Raw genomic sequence first — 19,716 nt, forward strand, 5'->3', positions numbered from 1 at the left:
CAACGCAATTTGTTATTATGTATAACGCAGCCTCTGTATGCAGACGTGTCCCGTTAGCTACATTTACTGACTGTTTTTTCTTCATATTGAGGTTTTATAAAACCTTTCCTGTCTCCACACTGGAGCGTGGTAGAGTGTCACAGGGGAGGTGCTCGCTCTCCACACCTCCGAGGCTGGAGCTCACACTCCAGGGTTTGATGTCCTGTTGTGGGCTGGAGCTGGGACAGGGATGAGGCGAGTCTGGGACAGAGCGTTACTTGGTTTATGACTTTGTCACAGCCAAACTGCACAGAAGCGCACATTCAGAGCTGGACACGCACCTCTTCACTTCACAACCCCTCCCACATGCAGCGGCCACACACATAGACGAACAGCGCAAGTGAGCACCACTTGGGGTGAACCACACAAGAGTGCGCTGTGTCTAAGGAAGTCACATGTTTTTGCTAGTTCTGAACAGAGCTGGGCAGTCAGAGACCATACATGTGAAAATTTTGTTTAAATGTATTTTACCAACAGTTTTATGTTTGTGTGACAACAAAGGAAGTCACTAAATGCTAGTTTAGTTGTTGCTGAGTTTGTCTACAGTATGCCAGGTGTCGTTTCACTCTTCGATCTCTTGAGATTGTTTTCTCCTCAAAATAATGGCAGCATTTGCCATGTCAGCAATTAAACCAGCTCCAGTTATGCTGATGGGACAAAGACGGAGATGACTTGGTATGAGATGCGGCACCATTTATACAAGCAGCGTTAATGTTTTTTTAGTCACCTGAGAATAAAAAAAAAAAATGGTGCATTTCTAGACATGAAAGAGAAACTAAGATGTCAGAGTGGTGAGGTGGTTTTTGCTGAAGGGCTTGTCGGCAGAGTGAAGGCTAAATGGAGACATATCGGCGCAGGTAAGGTGCTCCTGCGCCACTCAGCAGCACGGCTAATGAGGAAGTTTAGCCACCGGGGGTCGTTCTGTGGAAAACAACTGCCGGCAAGGAGGAGAAAAACAATCTAATCACGATGTCCGAAGAGAAACAAAAACAATGGTGAACGGACAGTCCTCAGTCAGGCCGGACAGAACCGTCCCTGGGGTCTAATTTGAAAATACAAGAGACGGCGGTGGAGAGTGGTTGTAAAACATCGCAGAAACAATCATGTTTAATGTCATAAAAAGTTTCAAGAAAACCTTCCTGACAAAAGTAAAGAAATACAAAAGAATCACATGTAAAACACATGGATTATGACAGTCCCGACAGTGCGAGGTGTAAATGGGGATTTGGGCTTTTAGGTGTCCTTGTTTCCTCATGTTGATCGAGACACAAAGTCACCACGGTCATTAACTGCATTGATCTTATTTAAGCCAGGTAATCATGATGGATTCGGTGCCGGTCAGCTCATTGGCTCCGCCGGAGCACATGGGACGGTGCGGAGGGGGTGCTCGCGTCCCACTGCAGCTTCCTGTTTGATGATGACATGCAAGGTTAATGGACCTTCAGGGCGACACACAGCCAAGAGTGACATTGGGTTTCAGTTTGAGGTTTTCATGTGTGATCGGATGATTCTGTGCGGACAACAACAACTACCACAACCATGGAAGTTTTTTTTTTTTTTTGTTTGGTTTAATTGCTATTGAGTCCTCTGTGGGCCAGAACTGACAAACGAATCCCTGAGATCAAATATAGACCACGCAAAAGTCTTTTATATGACCCTTGGGGGTGTCTAAGGATTACAATATGACTATTGAAAACTGATTTTCCTCTGGAAATAAAATAGATTTTTGCCCAAAACTATCAAAAATGGTTGCTTCTTCAGATGTTTCGGGAAAATTGGGCCTCTTGAATTCAAATGACACAAAGAATCACATATCAAATGGTGTTAATTAATGGAATTAATTTGCATTTGAAATAAAAATTTACATATTCAAGATAGGTAGAAACAGGGTTTCCTCATAGAAAACCACTTAGTCAAGGTGGTGACTGACAGCAGGGAGCCTTTTATCCTTTTCTACACAATGAGTCGTGACCAAAACCATAGAGTGCAGGAACACTTTGTCTTCACCACTGTGAAATTTTGATGATAAATTTGGGGTGTGCGATGCATTGACTGGTTTGCAGCTCTGGTTGTGAACAGCCCAGAAATGCGTTGACCAAATTCATAGTATTTGTGTCCTCCTGTGCACCAGTTTGACCACGCCACTACTTTGGTGGAAGCCATAGCAATAATCCAAAGTCTAAAACTCTTTACAGTAACTAAAGAGTTAACAGAAAACCTCATCACAGTTGACACAGTAGACAACAAAGTGACTGCTGTGTGGGAAGCTTCTATGAGTCAAGATGTGAGTTATTGGTGTACATTTGAATTCAACTTTTGTTTGATTCTGGGATGAAAAAGTTGTTTTTGATTGACATCTTTTTCTCGATCGTGTTTCTCAACTCATTTGCATTACATGTTACCAACAATGGGCTGTTGCTCATAAGGATAGAGATGCCAACTACTTTGTGTTAGCATTTCCAACAAAGTCAACATCAGAATTTAATAAAAAAAATTATATATATACTGATGGTGCGACGTCAGGAGTGCTGTTGTTGTGCTGCTACTAAAATAAGAGTAAAATAAAAGTTAAAAAACAAGACGAGTCTCTCTACTTCATGGAGGTGGACAAAGACTGGATCAAATTTTGGATGTCATCCTGTGGGTGTTCAGACCAATAGCCTTGGACTATCATGATGGGATCAAGTTGCGTAGCTAACTGTGTTCGTATTAGGTTTGAACTTTCATTTGAATCCAATTATAGCCAGAGTGGTAGTCGAGGGATGGATGGATAGATGTTCCTTCCCTTCCATTAAGTGTCAATATCATCCTCTGGAAGCCCCATATTGCTTTCTTTGAGAGTAACTCTCCTCATTAAACTTTTGCCTTCATCCCCATCGCGGCTGTATCCCGGGCATCTCTTCACCCATGACGTCGCCCGATTCATTTCCCAGGGAACAGCCTCGGTTGCTTGTGATTTATATGTTTATGGTCATTACTGACATTGAGTAATACATTTCCCTTCTCCCGCTTCCCCTTCTCTGTCTCTCCTCATCTCTCCTTTGGCGAGAACCTGGAGGGTCATGCCGGGAATATCAATGGCCGTGTTTCTGTTTAATCACACACTTGCGTTTCCTCTCACGGCTCCACTTTTGGTGGAAGGCAGGTTTTTCTTTTTGAGGTGTCGGCCGTTATATGATCTCAAGCCTCCTTCAGAACCAGAGACTTTCACCCCGGCGTGTCTGAATATCTGCTGCAATTTTCCCTTGTTACCATCTTTTTGGGGGTTATTCCTTTTAACTTGATTTTGACAGAGCCGCACTTCAAGCAAGAGCTAAGATGGTGTGATTATGAGTTTGGGATGAGTTTGTTACGTCATTTTCTTCTCAGATATTTATCTTGCAGCGTTAACCTCATTTAAACTGTATTGGATTCCTAATGTGCTGACTCAGGCATTTGGAGAAGTCAAGCAACTGTGATTCAAATCTAGAAACAGTGTGCTTGTTTGTGGCCGTTGTTGCAAGGGCTGTTCATGACCCTGATACCAGAATGCAATATGTTGTTGTAAACTACAAGCCGACAAGTGATATGTTACAAACTACGCCATTACGGTTAAACAATAACCACTATAACTAACAATAACACAATAACTAACACTAACTACTTAAAAAAAAAGCTCCCTGAGACCTTTCGTGTGCTTACTCGTTGGCCAAGTTTCCGCCGTGACTGCGGCCGTGACAACTGGCTCTGGATCAGGGAAAATCTACACCTCACGAAAACACATCTGTTCGGACACAGTGCCATTCAACCTCAGGTAGAAATGGGTGATGTTGTTGCTTTGTCATTGAGTGACAACATACATTGCAGGGGGGCTCTAGGGAGCAACGCATTGTCCACCAAAGTGTGCAGATATGCAGACGATGAAGCATTGTGTGATTTGTGTACACACAGAATATGTTGTCGCCTCGTCATAATGTATTCCACCAACACTTCTTTGCGGGAGCGAGAATCATCAGAGTCAATGCAGAGTATGGAGAAGCTGCTTGTGTATCGTTGTTGGACGACAACAGCATGTATTCCTGCACTGGATCCAGCACTAAACAGTGGTCGATTATTCTGTTTCCACTGCTGTGTAAAGAGCATTGTTATGATAACCCAGACCCCAATTCTGATTTAGCCGCACGACTGGTCTGTTTCTCCTGCTAATGCACGTTTGATTATATCAGCTGCTACTTTTGAGACCTGAGATGTGACAAGGCAACTCAAATGCAGACCACATGGAAGGAGTTCAAGTGCTTCAATTAGCCTGAGAACAATGGGTGATGGTGTGGTTCCAAGTGGAGGGGCTGGTGAGGGGCCAGGATTCATGTGGCCTGCTGCGCTGAGGCTGATCCACAAGAGCTATTCTCACTCGTACCTTGTCTAGACATAAGCAGCTTCTTGCAATGAGAAAAACCGTCCAGATGGAGAGCAAAATCAAATTCTCAGAATGAGTTTGTTTCTCTGTGTATTTCTGCTCAAAACTTCTTCTTCCTGTTTACGTTTGGGGAAGCCAACTTGAATAGCGTACTCAGGGGAAATGAGGATTCTCTGACCTTCCAGCTAGGAAATCCTTCATCAGGAGTAACTGGGAGTAACTGGGAGTTCTGAGTCCAACTGGAGCACACTCATCGGCCAAAGTCCTCAATGGATAATGTGCTTGGATTTTCTGGTCTTGGGTCCTTAGGTCTTGACAACATACTCGGAACACTGGAATCGACCTCCTCACTTCCTGTCTTTTTGAGAGCTCAGTTTTTAGATCTTTTCTCTGTCTGTCAGAAACAATTTTTTACCCCGTATTATTTGTTTCAGCAAGCCATAAACTAGTGCCGCAATGTACGTCTTATACAAAGTGCTGACCAATCAAATCCGCAGAGAGAGAAGGTGCTCAACCAGTGATGCGATTAATCTTCATTCTCATTCTTGCCTACTGACCAGCTCCTCTGCATCCATATGATGGTCATATTGCATTGCTTTTATGAGCACGCCCAGCATATATAGAGAGGGTGGACAGAGAAGCGGGTTCGGCAAGGTTGCTAGATGGACTTCTTTCTCATTGCTATTATTGCGATGTACATCAAAGGCTCTCCCAAATGTAAGTTTCCAGTTAGACGCTGCCTTTGGTCGCTTGGTCAAAGCTCGTCTTTGGTTTTCCCCTCACTGGTTTTGTGTCTGAGTCCACGCCGTCGTCTGCCTCACTCTCCCTAACATCAGGCTTGGACGGCGCAGTGCGCTAATGAAGCGCGACTCTCCATACAGTACAAAGCCTTTATTCTCCTTGAATTTAAATCACAGTCAGGTAGCTCCCTGCAGCTTCTATCAAAGGAGCGCTGTCCCCCCAGGCGAGATTTTTACTGCTCTGTGTGAGAATATCTCCAAAAAACTGAAAAGGGAGACTGCACCATGCTTTTTTACATGTCTTATTCATTGTCTAGTGTTTTAGCAGGAGCATTAGTTGATGCAAGTAGCTCTGGATGATTTTACTGAGGAGAAAACACATCCTGTTGGAGTTGAGTGGCAGGCAGCAGAACACCCTTCTCTCATCAAGCTTGCTTCTCCCACTCATTGATTTGTTTCTCTTGTCACAGTAAAACAGATGACTTGATACTGTCAACTGCCATGTTGTGCTGTTTGCAAGGCTGTGGCATTCCTATCTAGAGTCCCAAAAATAACCTGGAATGAACAACAGCAACTCATTTCGCCTCCACAGTCTCACAAAAGTCTATTTCTTGTAGTGATTCTCTAGTTTGCTGTTTTATCAAAGTCTGGTTTTGCTCAAAGTTTTTTCTAGTTCAAAGTTGAAAAGGGTGCGAGAGCATGAGCTGTTTGATGCCATCCTGAATGGTAATTTCAAATAGTACCCCAGAAGGTCATCAAAATTCAGTCGTCATCCTTTCATTTGAATACATTGAAAACTTCTTTGTGTGCTAATATACAGTTGGATGAACATTAGTCTGAGCAAATAAACTGGGACTTTCTGAACAGAATTGAAGTCAGTGTTACTGAGGAAGCCGAATGGGAGGCCGAGCTATTTCCTGCCCCTTTAAAAACAATGACTCTCACCATTTGACTGTACTACAAACGCATATGCCATAATTTACTATAGAGGGCACCGGAATATTAACTGCACCCACTACATTTAAGAAGGAAAATAGATTTTGTTCATACATTATCTGCACCAGTCTATATAGATTCAGTGGTGCTGTCTGCGCCATGGACAGGTCAGTAATGAACCACCTTAAAACCCCTTTTCAAAACGGGGTCCAGCATCAAGAGTGAGGAAACAGTGGAAACAAGCCGCGTAATACAGAGTTTCTTGATTTATCCCCGTTGCTCTCACAATGGACAAGGTGCAGCTCTCCAGCCGGGATCATGTCAGTGGCCAAAACCCGACTGGCTTGTGTTCACTTTCTTTTGAGCCATATGCACTTTGTCTCACCTTAAAGGCCTCAAAATGCCTCAAAAGTTCCGACCCCACTCCCGGTCTCAGCGGCTGCTTCTCGATTCCAAACCTCCAGGAGATCAACTCTGTTGACGGAGATGTGGACATGCAGGCGAAAACAGTGCATTTTCAGCACTTTAAGTGTAAATAAAAAGCTGATATCATCGGCTATGATTTAATCTGATTTCAGCCTGTTAAACTCCATATATTAGCCGCACTGTTGTATAAGCCGCAGGGCTCCAACCGTGAGAAAAAAGTAGTGGCTTATACTCCACAAATTACGGTAATCTTTTGTATGGACAATGGCTTTGTTTTAAGAAATTGAAATGTTTCCATGTTACATTCAATGGCAAAGAATAATTCTTCGCGAGATAATACATTTTTTCCAACCATTGTTTATTTGATTCACTTTTAAATATATGTAAATGTTTCTTTGTCTTTGACTCCAGATCAAGTAAGGGATTCACTTGAAGCATTTCCTCGAATGTGTGTGTTTTCTAAAGCTACATAGACGATGACAGACACTTAAATTTTACATTTCGCTGTGAAAAACACATTCACTGAAATGATTAGCGTTTAGCACTTCAAGTTATGACAAGCCGGGGAATGGGAGAACGCTGGGAGAATATTTGAAGAAAGACTGAGAGAGGTAGATTCATGATTCAACAAAATAGAAGTGACCTTGCCTCGGCGGGCGGAATTAACTTTCCTCATCATTCTCAGCGCTCTGATGTGAACGTGCCACACCAGACGCATCCTTACTCATGTTTATTCATCTCCTTCAGCTCGAGTTGCCCTAAATCACTGACCCTCTTTTAGTGCCTCGCGCAAATACCTGGCATGGGAACGGGAGGAAGTATTGATTTGCCCCGTTTCATTAGAAGCCAGGCCTCGGTTTGGGCCGAGGCGGTGGTAAATCTCATGTACTCAGCCGCTGTCAGGACCTGTCTTCATCCTAATCTTCTCCAGTTGATGGCTCTGTATTCTTTCAAATATCTTTGATTCATGGGATGATGAGAAGTCGGAGGTGTTAAGTTCAATCCCCGGGACATTCTGTTGAGTTTTTCCTGTCAAATGTTTCATTTGGATTTTTAATGCCATGATGGTTTAACACCATCCTTTTTTTATTATATTTGATTTATATTATTCCAATAAAAAAAAACACATTGGGACCTTGGAATTCAGATATGAAAGTGGATGTTTGAGAAAACTTTTCCGCTTAACTGGAGCGAATTTTATGATTTGAACGCGTCACAAATTCCAATGTAGTGGAACAGTGAACAGTTTTAGGGAGCTGCAACGGCGGTCAGAGGTAGAAGACAGGTAAAGTCATTGAGTTGTTCATTGCAGCTTTTGGAGTGTTTGGTTGCTGTAAATATAAGGACACTGTTGATAGTGCTGCTACAGTTTCTTTCTGCTCTCAACCAAACTGCCTGACTAGTTGCACAGAGAAACGATAAACATTGTGGAAGTCGTGAAATTAGATTTGTGATTCAATTGAATTGCCTTAATACGTGTATTCACAATGGGTGAATCCATTTTGATGCATTGATTTTCACAATCGTGAACAAAATGTTGTCCAGGGTAGGTGTTTGGTGGGAAGAATTACGACCGGTTGGTTGCAAGTGGACAGTGATTTTATGATCATCTGTTTTAACATTTACCTGGAGAGAGCCTCGACTTCTTTGCTCTGGTTGTGGCCCCCATGATCCAATGTTGTATAACAAGTGGAAAACAAATGGGTTGGGAGGATTTTTCAGCGCACAAAAAAGCAAGTAGGATGATAATGAGGAACCTTGACAAAAATGTTGCAGAAACCAGAGTCCTATTAAATAAAACATTTCAGTTTGTTGTGATTTGTTTCCCTTTTTTTGACTTTTAGTACAGATAAACAAATCAAACATGATTTGTCTCAGTAAAACCTCAGTGGATGAAAGAAAGAGCTCCGAAAATACTGGCTCCTTTCCTGCATGTGACTGTGATGCCCAAACATGCAAGGTGTGTGTGTGTGTGTGTGTTTACAACTGAGCTCTGATGTGCAGTCAGCAGCATCAATGTCCTGACTTGTTGCCTCGGAGGAGTGTTTGTCTTTCTGCTTGTAACCGATCAGACCAGAGACTGATGTGGAATGGTTTCTGGCAAGCTCTGACTCATCCTGACATCTTTAACCAGCAGATACACGAGATGTAATGTTGCTCTGCACTGATACATCTCATCACATTTGACTACAGAAATTCATCTGTGATTCGCAGCGTGAGGAGGCTAAAAATAAGAGCTGCGCTGTGCGAAGCTTTTAGATTTCAATCAATCAATAATTTATTAGACATAAGAATTTGTAGATGAAGCTTCAAAGCTGTCAGAAATGGGTGGAAAAACATGCCCACCGCTGTATCCGTGCGCTTCCTTCAGTCTGCTGCGCCTCCTTGAACTGAGAGAGGCTGAAACATCCTGCTGGGAGGCTCGAGGGAAGTTGAGTCAGATCAGGCCCAGATTTAAGCAAGGAAAGAGTCATTTTGAGCAGAGGAAAGTGGGAAGCAGTTTTGATGGATTGATTCAAATGTGAAATGTTCTATGTTAATACGACCTGTTGAAGGTTAGTAGAAAAGTGTTATTGGACGCTGCTCCTCCTGATCAGTAGAGGCGCCAGAGTGTGAGATAAACATCTGATTTTGGTTGTTCATTCTTGAGGAAATGCTGGTTAATGCTACGTTGAGAACATGATATCATTGTCTACTGTGCTGTATTGGAAAAATGAATCCGCCAAGGATGAAAGTCATGTAATATGAGACCAAAGAGGTCAAATGCTACTTAGTTGGCTTTTCTTTTTTGTTTGTTTGTTTTCTTTTGTTTGGCAGAGCTGGAGGTAGCAGAGATGAAGATGAGAGGGGTTCTCTCTGGGAGTGAGCAGGATGGATAGGATCAGGAAGCAGTAGATCAGAGGGACAGCACATGTCAGGTGTTGTCAAGGAGACAAAGTCAGAGAGGCTAGATGGAGATGGTTTGGACATGTACAGAGGAGAGAGAGCCAGTACATTGGTAGGAAGATGTTGAGGTTGGAACTGTCCGGCAGAAGGTGGAGAGGAAGGCCACAGAGGAGATTTATGGAGGTGGTGAAGGAGGACATGAGGTTTGTAGGTTTGAGAGAAGAGGAAGCAGAGGACAGGGGGAGATGGAGGAAGATGATCCGCTGTGGCCCCTGGAGGGAGAAGCCGAAAGAGAAAGAAGTTTGTTTTCTTTTGTTTAATTATGGCCACAAGACCTTGACTGTAGTAGTTTTTTTGGGATATCTTGGTGTATTGTCCGTGTGTTAATTTAGATTTAAAAATAAAATAAAAACACAGGGTTTTCATCCCCTGTTTACAAAAAAATCTTTCGAATTTCATTTTCATATACGAGCATAAGTAGTCCTAATGTCTTGTGACGTCACTGGAGACACCAAGTACCAGTATGAAGCAATGGAAGTAGTGGCAATAAGACGGATTTGTTCACGGTTTTTGAGGAAGAACAGCAGATTCATGAAGAACGTCAGCACTTTACAGTAATGTAAATGTAATGTTAAACTGTCTTAAGCAGTCCAAAACACCTGATGCGTTTGGGTAACCAGTCGGACTTTTACGAATGAGTATTGACTTCTCCTCACCGCTGTTTTTCTTTCTTTTTGTGTTGGTATCGTCACTCGCCATTTGTTGTAGGTTTCCTAACCTGTAAAAAAGCAAAATAACCCTGCAGAGATGGTTGCCAGTCGTCCCTCATTCTTTAAATTTGCGTCACCTATTCTGGTGATGCTCTACATCTTTCGGTTGGAAGAACAGGCTTCTATCCTCATGAGATCTACCTTTTTAGACCATATATGATTCTGCATATTTACGCATTGTTCCAGAGGTGTGTTGATGATGCTTTAAAATAATCATCGTATAATAATGAGCTAGAAAAGTAATGCATGAGAAAGAAAGTGCAATCGGTAAAACATGGTAGAAGTCCGCGGGACAGTCCACTTTCATAAGGTCAACATATTACGCCTTACAGTATGTTAGTCGTCTCGTATGAAGACGCTGACACAGGAGCACACAATCTGAAATATTGTGAAAAAAATATTTTCTTTTTACATTGTAATATTTTTTTCTATTATCATTTATTTATCATTTAACAGACACAAACCAACAAATCTTTTGTTTGTTTGTTCATTGTTAAGCACACAGTCGAATGCATGGGGTTTCTGAAAACGTGTCAACACTGTAGATATCAAAGTTTTCATTAATTTGATATTTTGGGTTTATATAGTGTTAGGTTGATGGGTGTCAGTACCTTCCTGGATTTGGACTTGTGTTGGGCTGATGAGGTTTTTATGTCTCGTTGTCCTCATTTTCAGAGGCTACGAGCTGCCACTTGCTACTGACTAATCTTTGAGAGAGGAGCAACCGATGAAGTGCTTCATTTCAGCAAGCTGTGGGGTGCAATGGTATTAGTATGCATGATGACAGAGATTCACTGATGTCTGAGTTCAGATCCCAGAGCTGCAGGACTCCAGCTCTGACCTCAATGGCTGAAAACACCACATTGTAACACATTTAACCCATTCTGCTTGATGTGTGAAAAGGCCGCCCACTGCCCCAGCAGAGTAATAGAGGGGGGGAAAGGTAGCGCAGGCGAAGAAAGATAAAAGTCAGAGTGAATCAAACAAGTGAAGGCTGATTTAGAAAGGAACTGACCAGGTCATGGTGCAGGAGATAACGTGCTGGACGGAGGAGAAATAAGATTCAGAGGTGAAACGGTGTAAATGAGGCTGAACAATAAAGCGCCTCAGGCTCTGGGTAGCTGGAGTGGCTTTTCTGTGTTTATGAGGCTTCAGACCTGTCAGCGTGTCCATGTGGTGGGAGTAAACAGCAGCTGTAAACATATTAGCGTAACGTTTGTGATGTGTTTTTGCTTGACTTGCATGAAGCTGGGGTTATTTTTGTGAGATTGCTTGATTTTTATTAATTTATTTATTTTCAAATAATGGGATTTTAACTTATTTATCAAAAATTAGACATGCCCCGATTTTCAAGTGTATTTTTTATGATTTTTTTTTTTATTTTGTGTGTATACATACAGTATATATATGACTGTCGCTGTCAGTGTGCATAGAAGCAGCGTCACATATGAGTATGAAAATTCCTTCTCTGAGCTTATTTAAATGTGGTGATGTTGCGTTCTGCAATTTTGCCCTTGAAGGGTTAATAACGGCTCAAAGAACAGGATATATATATATATATATATATATATATATATATATATATATATATATATATATATATATATATATATATATATATATATATATATATATGCGCAGGTAATGTGTGAACAGCTTTCCAAAATTATTATTACTATTATTTTTTGTAGTAGTAGTAGTAGTAGTATTTGGATTAGTATTAATATTAGCATTAGTATTAGTATTATCTTCTCCTTCCTGATCTCTTCAGAAAATAAGATGTACATTAGGAATGTACATGTTACTGGATGACATGGAATGGAACTATCATGTGTTATAATTCTTGATTTATGTATTTTAATTTGAAAAGGTAGTTTCCTTATTTAGAATTACCTCAGGAGCAGGTGAAGCCAACCACGTCTTCAGATATGACACGTCAGCCACAGCTGGAGAGTGGCGACCTCTCCGAAGCCTGTGATCTATATTCACACTCTTATTCGCCTGCATTATATCGATCTTAAGAGCGGGCGATATCACCATTGATTCAGAGACTGCTGTCCTCTGCTCTGTATCCCGTCTGGCATCCATCTCAAACCTCAATGCTGCGCTAATTGCAGTGACCTTAACAAGTTGGCTCCGTCTCCGCTTCTGTTCAAGTCTCGATTTTATTTGAAAATCTCTTGGTGGCCGTGATCCTGCCAGCAGGGAACTGACAAGGCATCTATTTAAACACTGTGTGTATTCCTAGTTAGGTCCCTTTTGAGTCTCTTTATCTTGTCAACGCTTCGTTTGTCTGTCTGTGTCGGAGGCACTTTCAACTGCTCGGTAAAAATAGACACAGATGATTCTTGAATATCGTGTCACAATGTGATTCAGTCTGAAATTCTTTGATCACTTCAGTCACTTGTCACTGTGGTTTTTATGTCTTTGTTTTTTGATCAAAGACACAGCAGAACTGGTTTCATTTTTTTTTTACTGCTACATCAAGCAGCAGTCATGTCTGTTGTCTGTTTACAAAATAACTGAAAAACAGGTGAGTATAATTCAATTTCAATTTTTAGAAGATGTTCTCCTTTTAGAGTTTTTTTCAATGAAATATTAACGTATGACTATTATATGAACAATAACACTATTTTGAAAGGTGTCAGCTTGAAAATGGTCGAGGATGGGAGTAAACACATCTCACATCTCCCTCACGTCACCGCCAGTCTCTCAAGCGTCAATGATGGCATCACTGATGTTTTCTCCCATGGCATCGACCGTGACGTCCACTGCTACTGTGGTTCATTTTTTTCTCTCACATTCCACCTAGCTCTGTATTGTATTGTTTCGCCACCATATCCCTGGACAAGGTGAGACATCGGCATCTTGTGGACTGTTGCTGTCAGTGTGCGTAGAAGCAGCGTCACATCCTGTCTCTCTGTACGATCATCATCAGAGTATGAATATTCCTTCTCGGAGCTTACAGTGGTACCTCGGTTTTAGAACATCCGAGAATTCGAAGAATTCGGAGTTTGAACAAAAATTTTGAGATTTTTTTGCTTCGGATTTCAAACGAAAATCCAGAACTCAAATGCCCCTATCAGAGGACCCACGACGCGCGTTGTTATTGTGTATAACGCAGCCTCAAACACATTTACTGACTGTTTTGTTCTTCATATTGAGGTGTAAAACCTTTCCTGTCTCCGCACTGGACCGTGGTAGAGTGTCACAGGGGAGGTGCTCCTCCACACCTCCGAGGCTGGAGCGCTCACTCCAGGGTTTGATGTCCTGTTGTGGGCTGGAGCTCGGACAGAGATGAGGCGAGTCTGGGACAGAGTGTTACTTGGTTTATGACTTTGTCACAGCCAAACTGCACAGAAGTGCACATTCAGAGCTGGACACGCACCGGGCACCTCTTCACTTCTGGAGAGACGGCACTCACTAGGCAACCCCTCCCACATGCAGCGGCCACACACATAGACGAACAGCGCACCTGCAGCAGACACTCTACATTCACTCCTACAAAAGACTATTTTAAGGCTTGAAATGCATTATTTCTTTTTCCATTCATTGTGACTGGAAAAATCGATTCAGACTTCGAACAAATCGATTCTCGAACGGCTGTCTGGAACAGATTGTGGTCGAGAACCGAGGTACCACTGTACTGTATTTTGCTTACTGGTTCTGTGGTGCTACTGCCACCTACTGTCCAATTCAGCACATTTCAATCAATGATATTTCAAATACTAACTCATTTATGTAGGTAAAATAAATGTTTAGCAATTTATAGGGTTTCAAAAAAAAAAATAAAATATGGATGAATAGTGCTGTGATGCACTTTCTAATAAAACGCCAAACAAAGATTGCTTCATGACTGAAACTATTGTAGTATGTCGGAAGTGTTTATTTTTTATTTCAGGCAAATTGATGCACTTAAAGACTAAGTTGATTGATATTACTTTCTTTTTCTTTTCTTTAATGTTAACAAGGACACAATGTTATGCAGAGGTGTACTGATGATAATTGTATAGACAAATGATACTATTCACAGAAGCGGCGGAGAGTTGCGTGGGGTCAACATGTTTACTTCCTGGGAAAAATGAAAATAACTGAGAAGCACTGATGTACACTTAGAAAACACTTCACGACATGCTGTTTTAACAGACTTACTTCAGGAGTTCCTCCACACAGTCCTTGTGTTTCATGTGGCCCATTCACAATTTTAATTTCCCTCTCATGTCTCATGAGCATCAATTTTAAACATACTTAAACCCAAAAAATGAATCCTGCTGGTGGATATTAATGCGGTTTTTACACATGAGTAAATTATGAGCAGCTCTTTCCATGAGTCATTGTGACAGTATGTTGCCAAAATTCAGACTGGATGGATGTAGGTAGAAGCAGATAATGAGTGTTAAAAGTAGGACATGCGTTCGCTCACAGTTGTGTAAACGCTGGCTCGAGGATTAGCAATGGAATTTAGGCAGAAAAGTAGCCTTATTTTGTCGAATGAATAAAATGGGGGTAATAATCATATCTTTTTTTGCTTCAGATCACCTGATTTAATTGAAAAAATATTCTGTAAACAGAAAATAATCAGGAGGTAATTGTGCTTTCTGCTACCATTATGCTCTGGATGGCAATGTCCCTTGTTTGGGGTCACTCATCTGGATGAATAGGAATATCTGCAAAAGCACAACATAAACCCTCAAGAACTAATATTTAATGGTAAAAAAAATAGTCTCATCTGAATAGCATCATCGGTTTAGTGAGGACTAGAAAGGACCCCTGTTCACCAAAGTTAAGCCTGCTGTATAGTTATTATATTCTCTTTTATGATGATTTTATAATGATTAAAACTGAATCAACTGCAGCTCTGTTATTCATTTGATTCAATAAATTGTTTTTTTCTGCACAAATGAAAAATTACGGTTAAAGGTTAAGAAAAAACATAAACACGTCTTATTGTTTATTTTTGATTAAAATTACATAAAAGCTTAGGTGAAAAAGAAACACTCACATTGATACATTAATAATTTCTGAAATGATTTATTTATTTATGCTTATCACATGGATATTATAAAGAATACTGTAATGAGATTAAAAATAAAATCCTTTCCTTTTTACTTCTGCACATGTCAGAAATCATGAGCAGCCGGTGTCACAACAAACTTTAGAATGGTCAGAAATGCTTCTTAGTCACACACTGTCCTCATGGGGGTCAGCTGCATCCTGAAATATGGAGGCTCAAAGTTGCACTCAGCCACCCTGCTGATGGAATTGTGTGTTTTTGTGAATTGAGTTTAATGTGTTGCATTATCTGCTGTTCCGGACTCAATCATGAGAGCGGACCATAGCAGACTTGATAGAGGGCGTCCTTGTCTGCTGCCTCATCGGATTGTGAAGAATATCAGGTTTCGCCTTCCATCTGTCGTCCATCATCTGGCTGGAATGGGTTCGTGTGTGCATGGGTCCCTGTAGAAGAGGTGAAAACAAATGGCAGAGCAATGATGCAACATCACCCCCGACCACATCAGTGACACGAAATATCTACAGTCTGTCTCAGCAAAGCATCTTAACATAGCTGCATGTCCCTCGGCTGTGTGGGAGGACGGTGTTATAAACTGATGCGCTTGTTTTTTATATGCCCATGGATATATGTGTTTGTCTCTCTGCCTGTTCTGAGTAATGGGCTTTGTGCATCCCTTCTTGCTGACGGCCTGGATGTATCTATGGCAACGGCAGGTCGGTCCGTGCGGAGAGTGGGGCTGCTGAAGGGGGACTTGAAAGCGAGTGTTAAACCTCGACTCTCATCTGCCACGCAAGGCCCTGTTGAAATCTCGGGGCCTCAGGGGTCTGTGACTCGGGCCGCTCGCAACACTGCCCCCGTTGGATCCACTCCGAAATGAAACCTCTCATGAGTTTTCAGAATGGTTGCAGTGTTTCGAGATCATCTTTGTTTCTCAGCAGTGCCCACAACTTTTTATAAAGTGGTCAGAGAATTAGTTTTCTGATGCGATGCAGATGTTCCCAATTTCTTGTGGAAGGCTCAACCTGTTCTGAAACTTTCCTGTCAAGACCAATATTTTCAAGTGTTAAAGCTCATCTATAAGCGTTTCCTTCATCTTATTTTTGACATTTATACACCAGATTTCTGACTGTGCCTTCAGAATCACCTTAACCATATGCGTTGCAGACCAATATGTGCAGGGCTGTGAGACTGGCAGGTTTTTAACCAAGTTGCCAGGTTGACGAGCAGCACGTTACTTCCAGCTCCTCGGACACTGTGGGATGCACCACTGCTGCCTCCCGGTGGCTATATACATGATCGCACCGACTTCAGCGCTGTTAAATCAATTTAAAACTTAACCCGAAGTCTCACCAACAGAGGCCCAGCGACCTTCATGTGATGTCTCTTGTAAGTCGGCTGGTTACACGTATTTATATTTGCCATCTTCTTGGCTCAAGAACAATTGGAAAAAATCCAAGTTCTTCGGTCAGCACTTTTCTGCTGTATATTTACTGAAGCTGCTGCTGTTCTCTCCCTTACGCCTGGATTTTAAACTTTTAGATCAAGCATTTTGGGGTGATTTCAACAAGAGTGAACAGCTTAATCGAACATAAAACCAAGTGTTAGAAAGGTGAGATCAATACGATGATTAACACCACGTTTCCTTTTTCTTGAAGCAAACGCACCATATATATTTGCAAATCATTTAAGGTATGTGGTGGCTGGATATTTTGGCTACGGTTTCCCCACCTCTCAACCTATGGAGCTGGGACACGCTGTGAGCCCTGGAGAGGAACAAGCGTGAGTTGCTTTTTTGTTTTGTTTTTTTGTTTCTGGTTTGGTGGTTCAGAGCGTCATTTCAGCTGCTTCAGTCTGAGAAGGGTTTACACTCTCTGAAACGCATACAAACCTGTTTACTCACTCTCCGAAATGCAGAAAACAAGTTGCCAAATGTATGGTGCTTACGCACAATTATTTTCTGAGGAGAGAAAATGCTCATGAGCACATTTACCAACTGCTAGTTGATCCATTAAACACATCTTTGTTTCCATAAACATTTTACGTGATGAGTAAGTGCCCGTCTCGCTCCCTTTTTAACGTTTTTGTTTACTCCATATTAAACCACAGCTCACTCTACTGCATAACGGTTCTTCAAGTGGCTCATAAGAGATGATGTCTTTATGTCTGATTCCTTCCCCTCAGCGATACCAACATTTAATCTCCTGGCACCATCATGTGTCTGAAAATAATCCTCTCTTTCTAATGGCTGTGGATCAATTCAAATGGATCAGAATCTCATGTTTCCTTTTCATATCACAACCAACACCACCTCTGGGAGTCTGCGTTAGCTCTTAGCTCAATACGGCAGGATCAATTGAGGGTGTTTTTCTTCCTCGCCGTATTCACTGGTAGGTATTTTCTTTCAGATAATCTGATTCTCCCCGAACCGCTTGCCGCCACGCCAAGGTTTGTGTTCCAATTTGATAAGTTTGTCAAAGTAGTTTGGTAACAGTTGGGAAGTGGGATTCAATTGATGCAGCTTTTTAGCAGTCTGCTTTCTCACTCTGGCAGCGGATTATTAGGATTTACGTTTGAGGTTAAAAGTACACAGGAAAGAGATCTGTCAAGTGAAAATAAAGTTTTCAAAATCATGATTGATTTTTATCAACAACAACTTAAGAATCTATATAAATAGAACTCATTACATTGAAGCATTGAAACAAATTCTCTCATTTCCTGCCATTCAATTCATTTTCTGTCCCATATTCCTGCCTTGAACTCATTCCAGTTACTTGGCAAGAGAGATGGGGACACCCTGGACTGGTCAGCTGCAGAAAAATGTAGAGTACTCATTGAACCGCTGCATGTGTTTGGACTGTGGGGGGAAACCAGTGCACAGAGGAAGCCAACACAAGCGCAGGGTAGCATCCAAAACATACTAAAATGATCAGAGGAAAACATGTCAACGTTTGACTCAGGCTCATTTATCAAAATGTTTTCTTTTCCTTTTTATCTCAGATAAATGACCCTTACTGAAGCTCATGAAAAATTACTTTTTACTTTTTTTAACTGAACCTTAGTTGACATTAGCACTGCGGCAAAGGTTGTATTTTTCCTGTAAATGCCTGAAATCCGGCCCCAGTCGAGGGGGACCTGTTGCCGATCCCTTTGGGAGTGTACGGTTTCCTGCTCTGCTCGTGGCCTCTCCTCCGCCTCCTTCTCCTCATCTTATTCTCTAACTTGCTGTGAAGGTTGACCGAGCACCGCAAGGACACGTCTTAGTGGAAAGGAACTTGTGCTCTATTAGAAGACAATTGGAACTCAGAGAGGGTTTGATAGAACGGATCAAAGCTTCTGCTTGACTTTTTGGCTCCTGGTTTTGACCTTGACAACCCAGCCATCATGCCTGTGCGGATCATGTGCACCATCTCCTTCTCTGCCGACGATGAGCCCGGCAGAGGATTCGGCAAAGACGGCTTCGACGACCACTACAAGCGGGTGAAGAAGGACTACGGAGATGGAGACTCTCAGGAGTACCTCAACGGCTGCAGTCAGGCCGACGATTATGAGGAAGAGGAGGAAAGTGTCCCTCAGGTCAACGATCTGGCCACTTTCTTCAGCAGCTGCTCCCTGCACGGAGCCAACCATGTTTTCGTTGAGGATAAAAAGTTTGGCGTCCGGCAGGGCATGTGGGCAGTGGTCTTCACGACCGCTTTGGCCCTCTTCCTGTTCCAGGTGGCCGACCGGGTCATTTATTACCTGCAGTATGATCACATCACCATGCTGGATGAACGCTGGGCCACCAATATGACCTTCCCAGCCATCACTATCTGTAACTACAACTTTATCCGGAAGTCTCAGATTAGCTACAGTGACTTGATCTTCATGGGTCCCCTGCTGGGGTTCGAAGAAGGAATGGCCCCAGGGTTTCCTCTGGCCCCAGAGCCAGATCGCCCACCAGGCTCGCGCTTCAGCTTGGATGAGTTCTACAACCGAACTCGGCACCGCATAGAAGACATGCTGCTGGAGTGTAACTTCAGGGGGTTGGAGTGTGGACCGGAGAGCTTCAGAGAGGTGAGCCTGGGCCAGATGGCTGCTAAAAACCACTTTTGATCTGTCCTCCAATCGAAGAGTGAAAACAGGAAACATGGAGGGTTTGCAAGTTTTTCATCTTATTGTCCATGCATATTATCAAATGCAAGTCTATGCAGTTGATGCACCACGGCTAAAGAAGACTGAACATTTGTGTATTTTACCAAACATGTGTTGACCAGTTAGCATTCATCATTGCACCTTCATGTTTGATTTAACGTATAGAAACACTCTTATAACTTGATCATCTTAAGTCAATAGTAGAAAATGGAGGGAAAATATCACAGCTGTCACGACTTTCACCCTTGATTTTCAACATCTTAATAATGAAGTTGAAGTTTTCCACATTACCTATAGACTATTAAATCTGTTATCAATTATGCTTCGGAAACATGGCAAATTTCAGTGTTCGGTAGCTTGGCGGTCAGATATCACCTT

At 42.1% G+C, this 19,716-nt stretch overlaps 1 protein-coding gene across 2 annotated transcripts in view; it reads left to right on the forward strand.

Moving 5' to 3' along the window:
• asic1b (acid-sensing (proton-gated) ion channel 1b) overlaps window positions 1-19,716 on the forward strand; it is a 198,388-nt gene that overhangs the window by 107,706 nt on the left and 70,966 nt on the right. The window contains exon 1 of one of the 2 annotated variants that reach the window (XM_053867453.1): window positions 18,589-19,260. The exons of the other annotated variant lie outside the window; for it this stretch is intronic. Coding sequence (XP_053723428.1) covers window positions 18,589-19,260 — 672 coding nt within the window. Of the gene's footprint in view, window positions 1-18,588; window positions 19,261-19,716 lie in introns of those variants that run through there. 2 annotated transcript variants of the gene reach the window in all.

The sequence above is a fragment of the Synchiropus splendidus genome, chromosome 6 (assembly GCF_027744825.2).
Source record: "Synchiropus splendidus isolate RoL2022-P1 chromosome 6, RoL_Sspl_1.0, whole genome shotgun sequence".
Classification (NCBI taxonomy): domain Eukaryota; kingdom Metazoa; phylum Chordata; class Actinopteri; order Syngnathiformes; family Callionymidae; genus Synchiropus; species Synchiropus splendidus.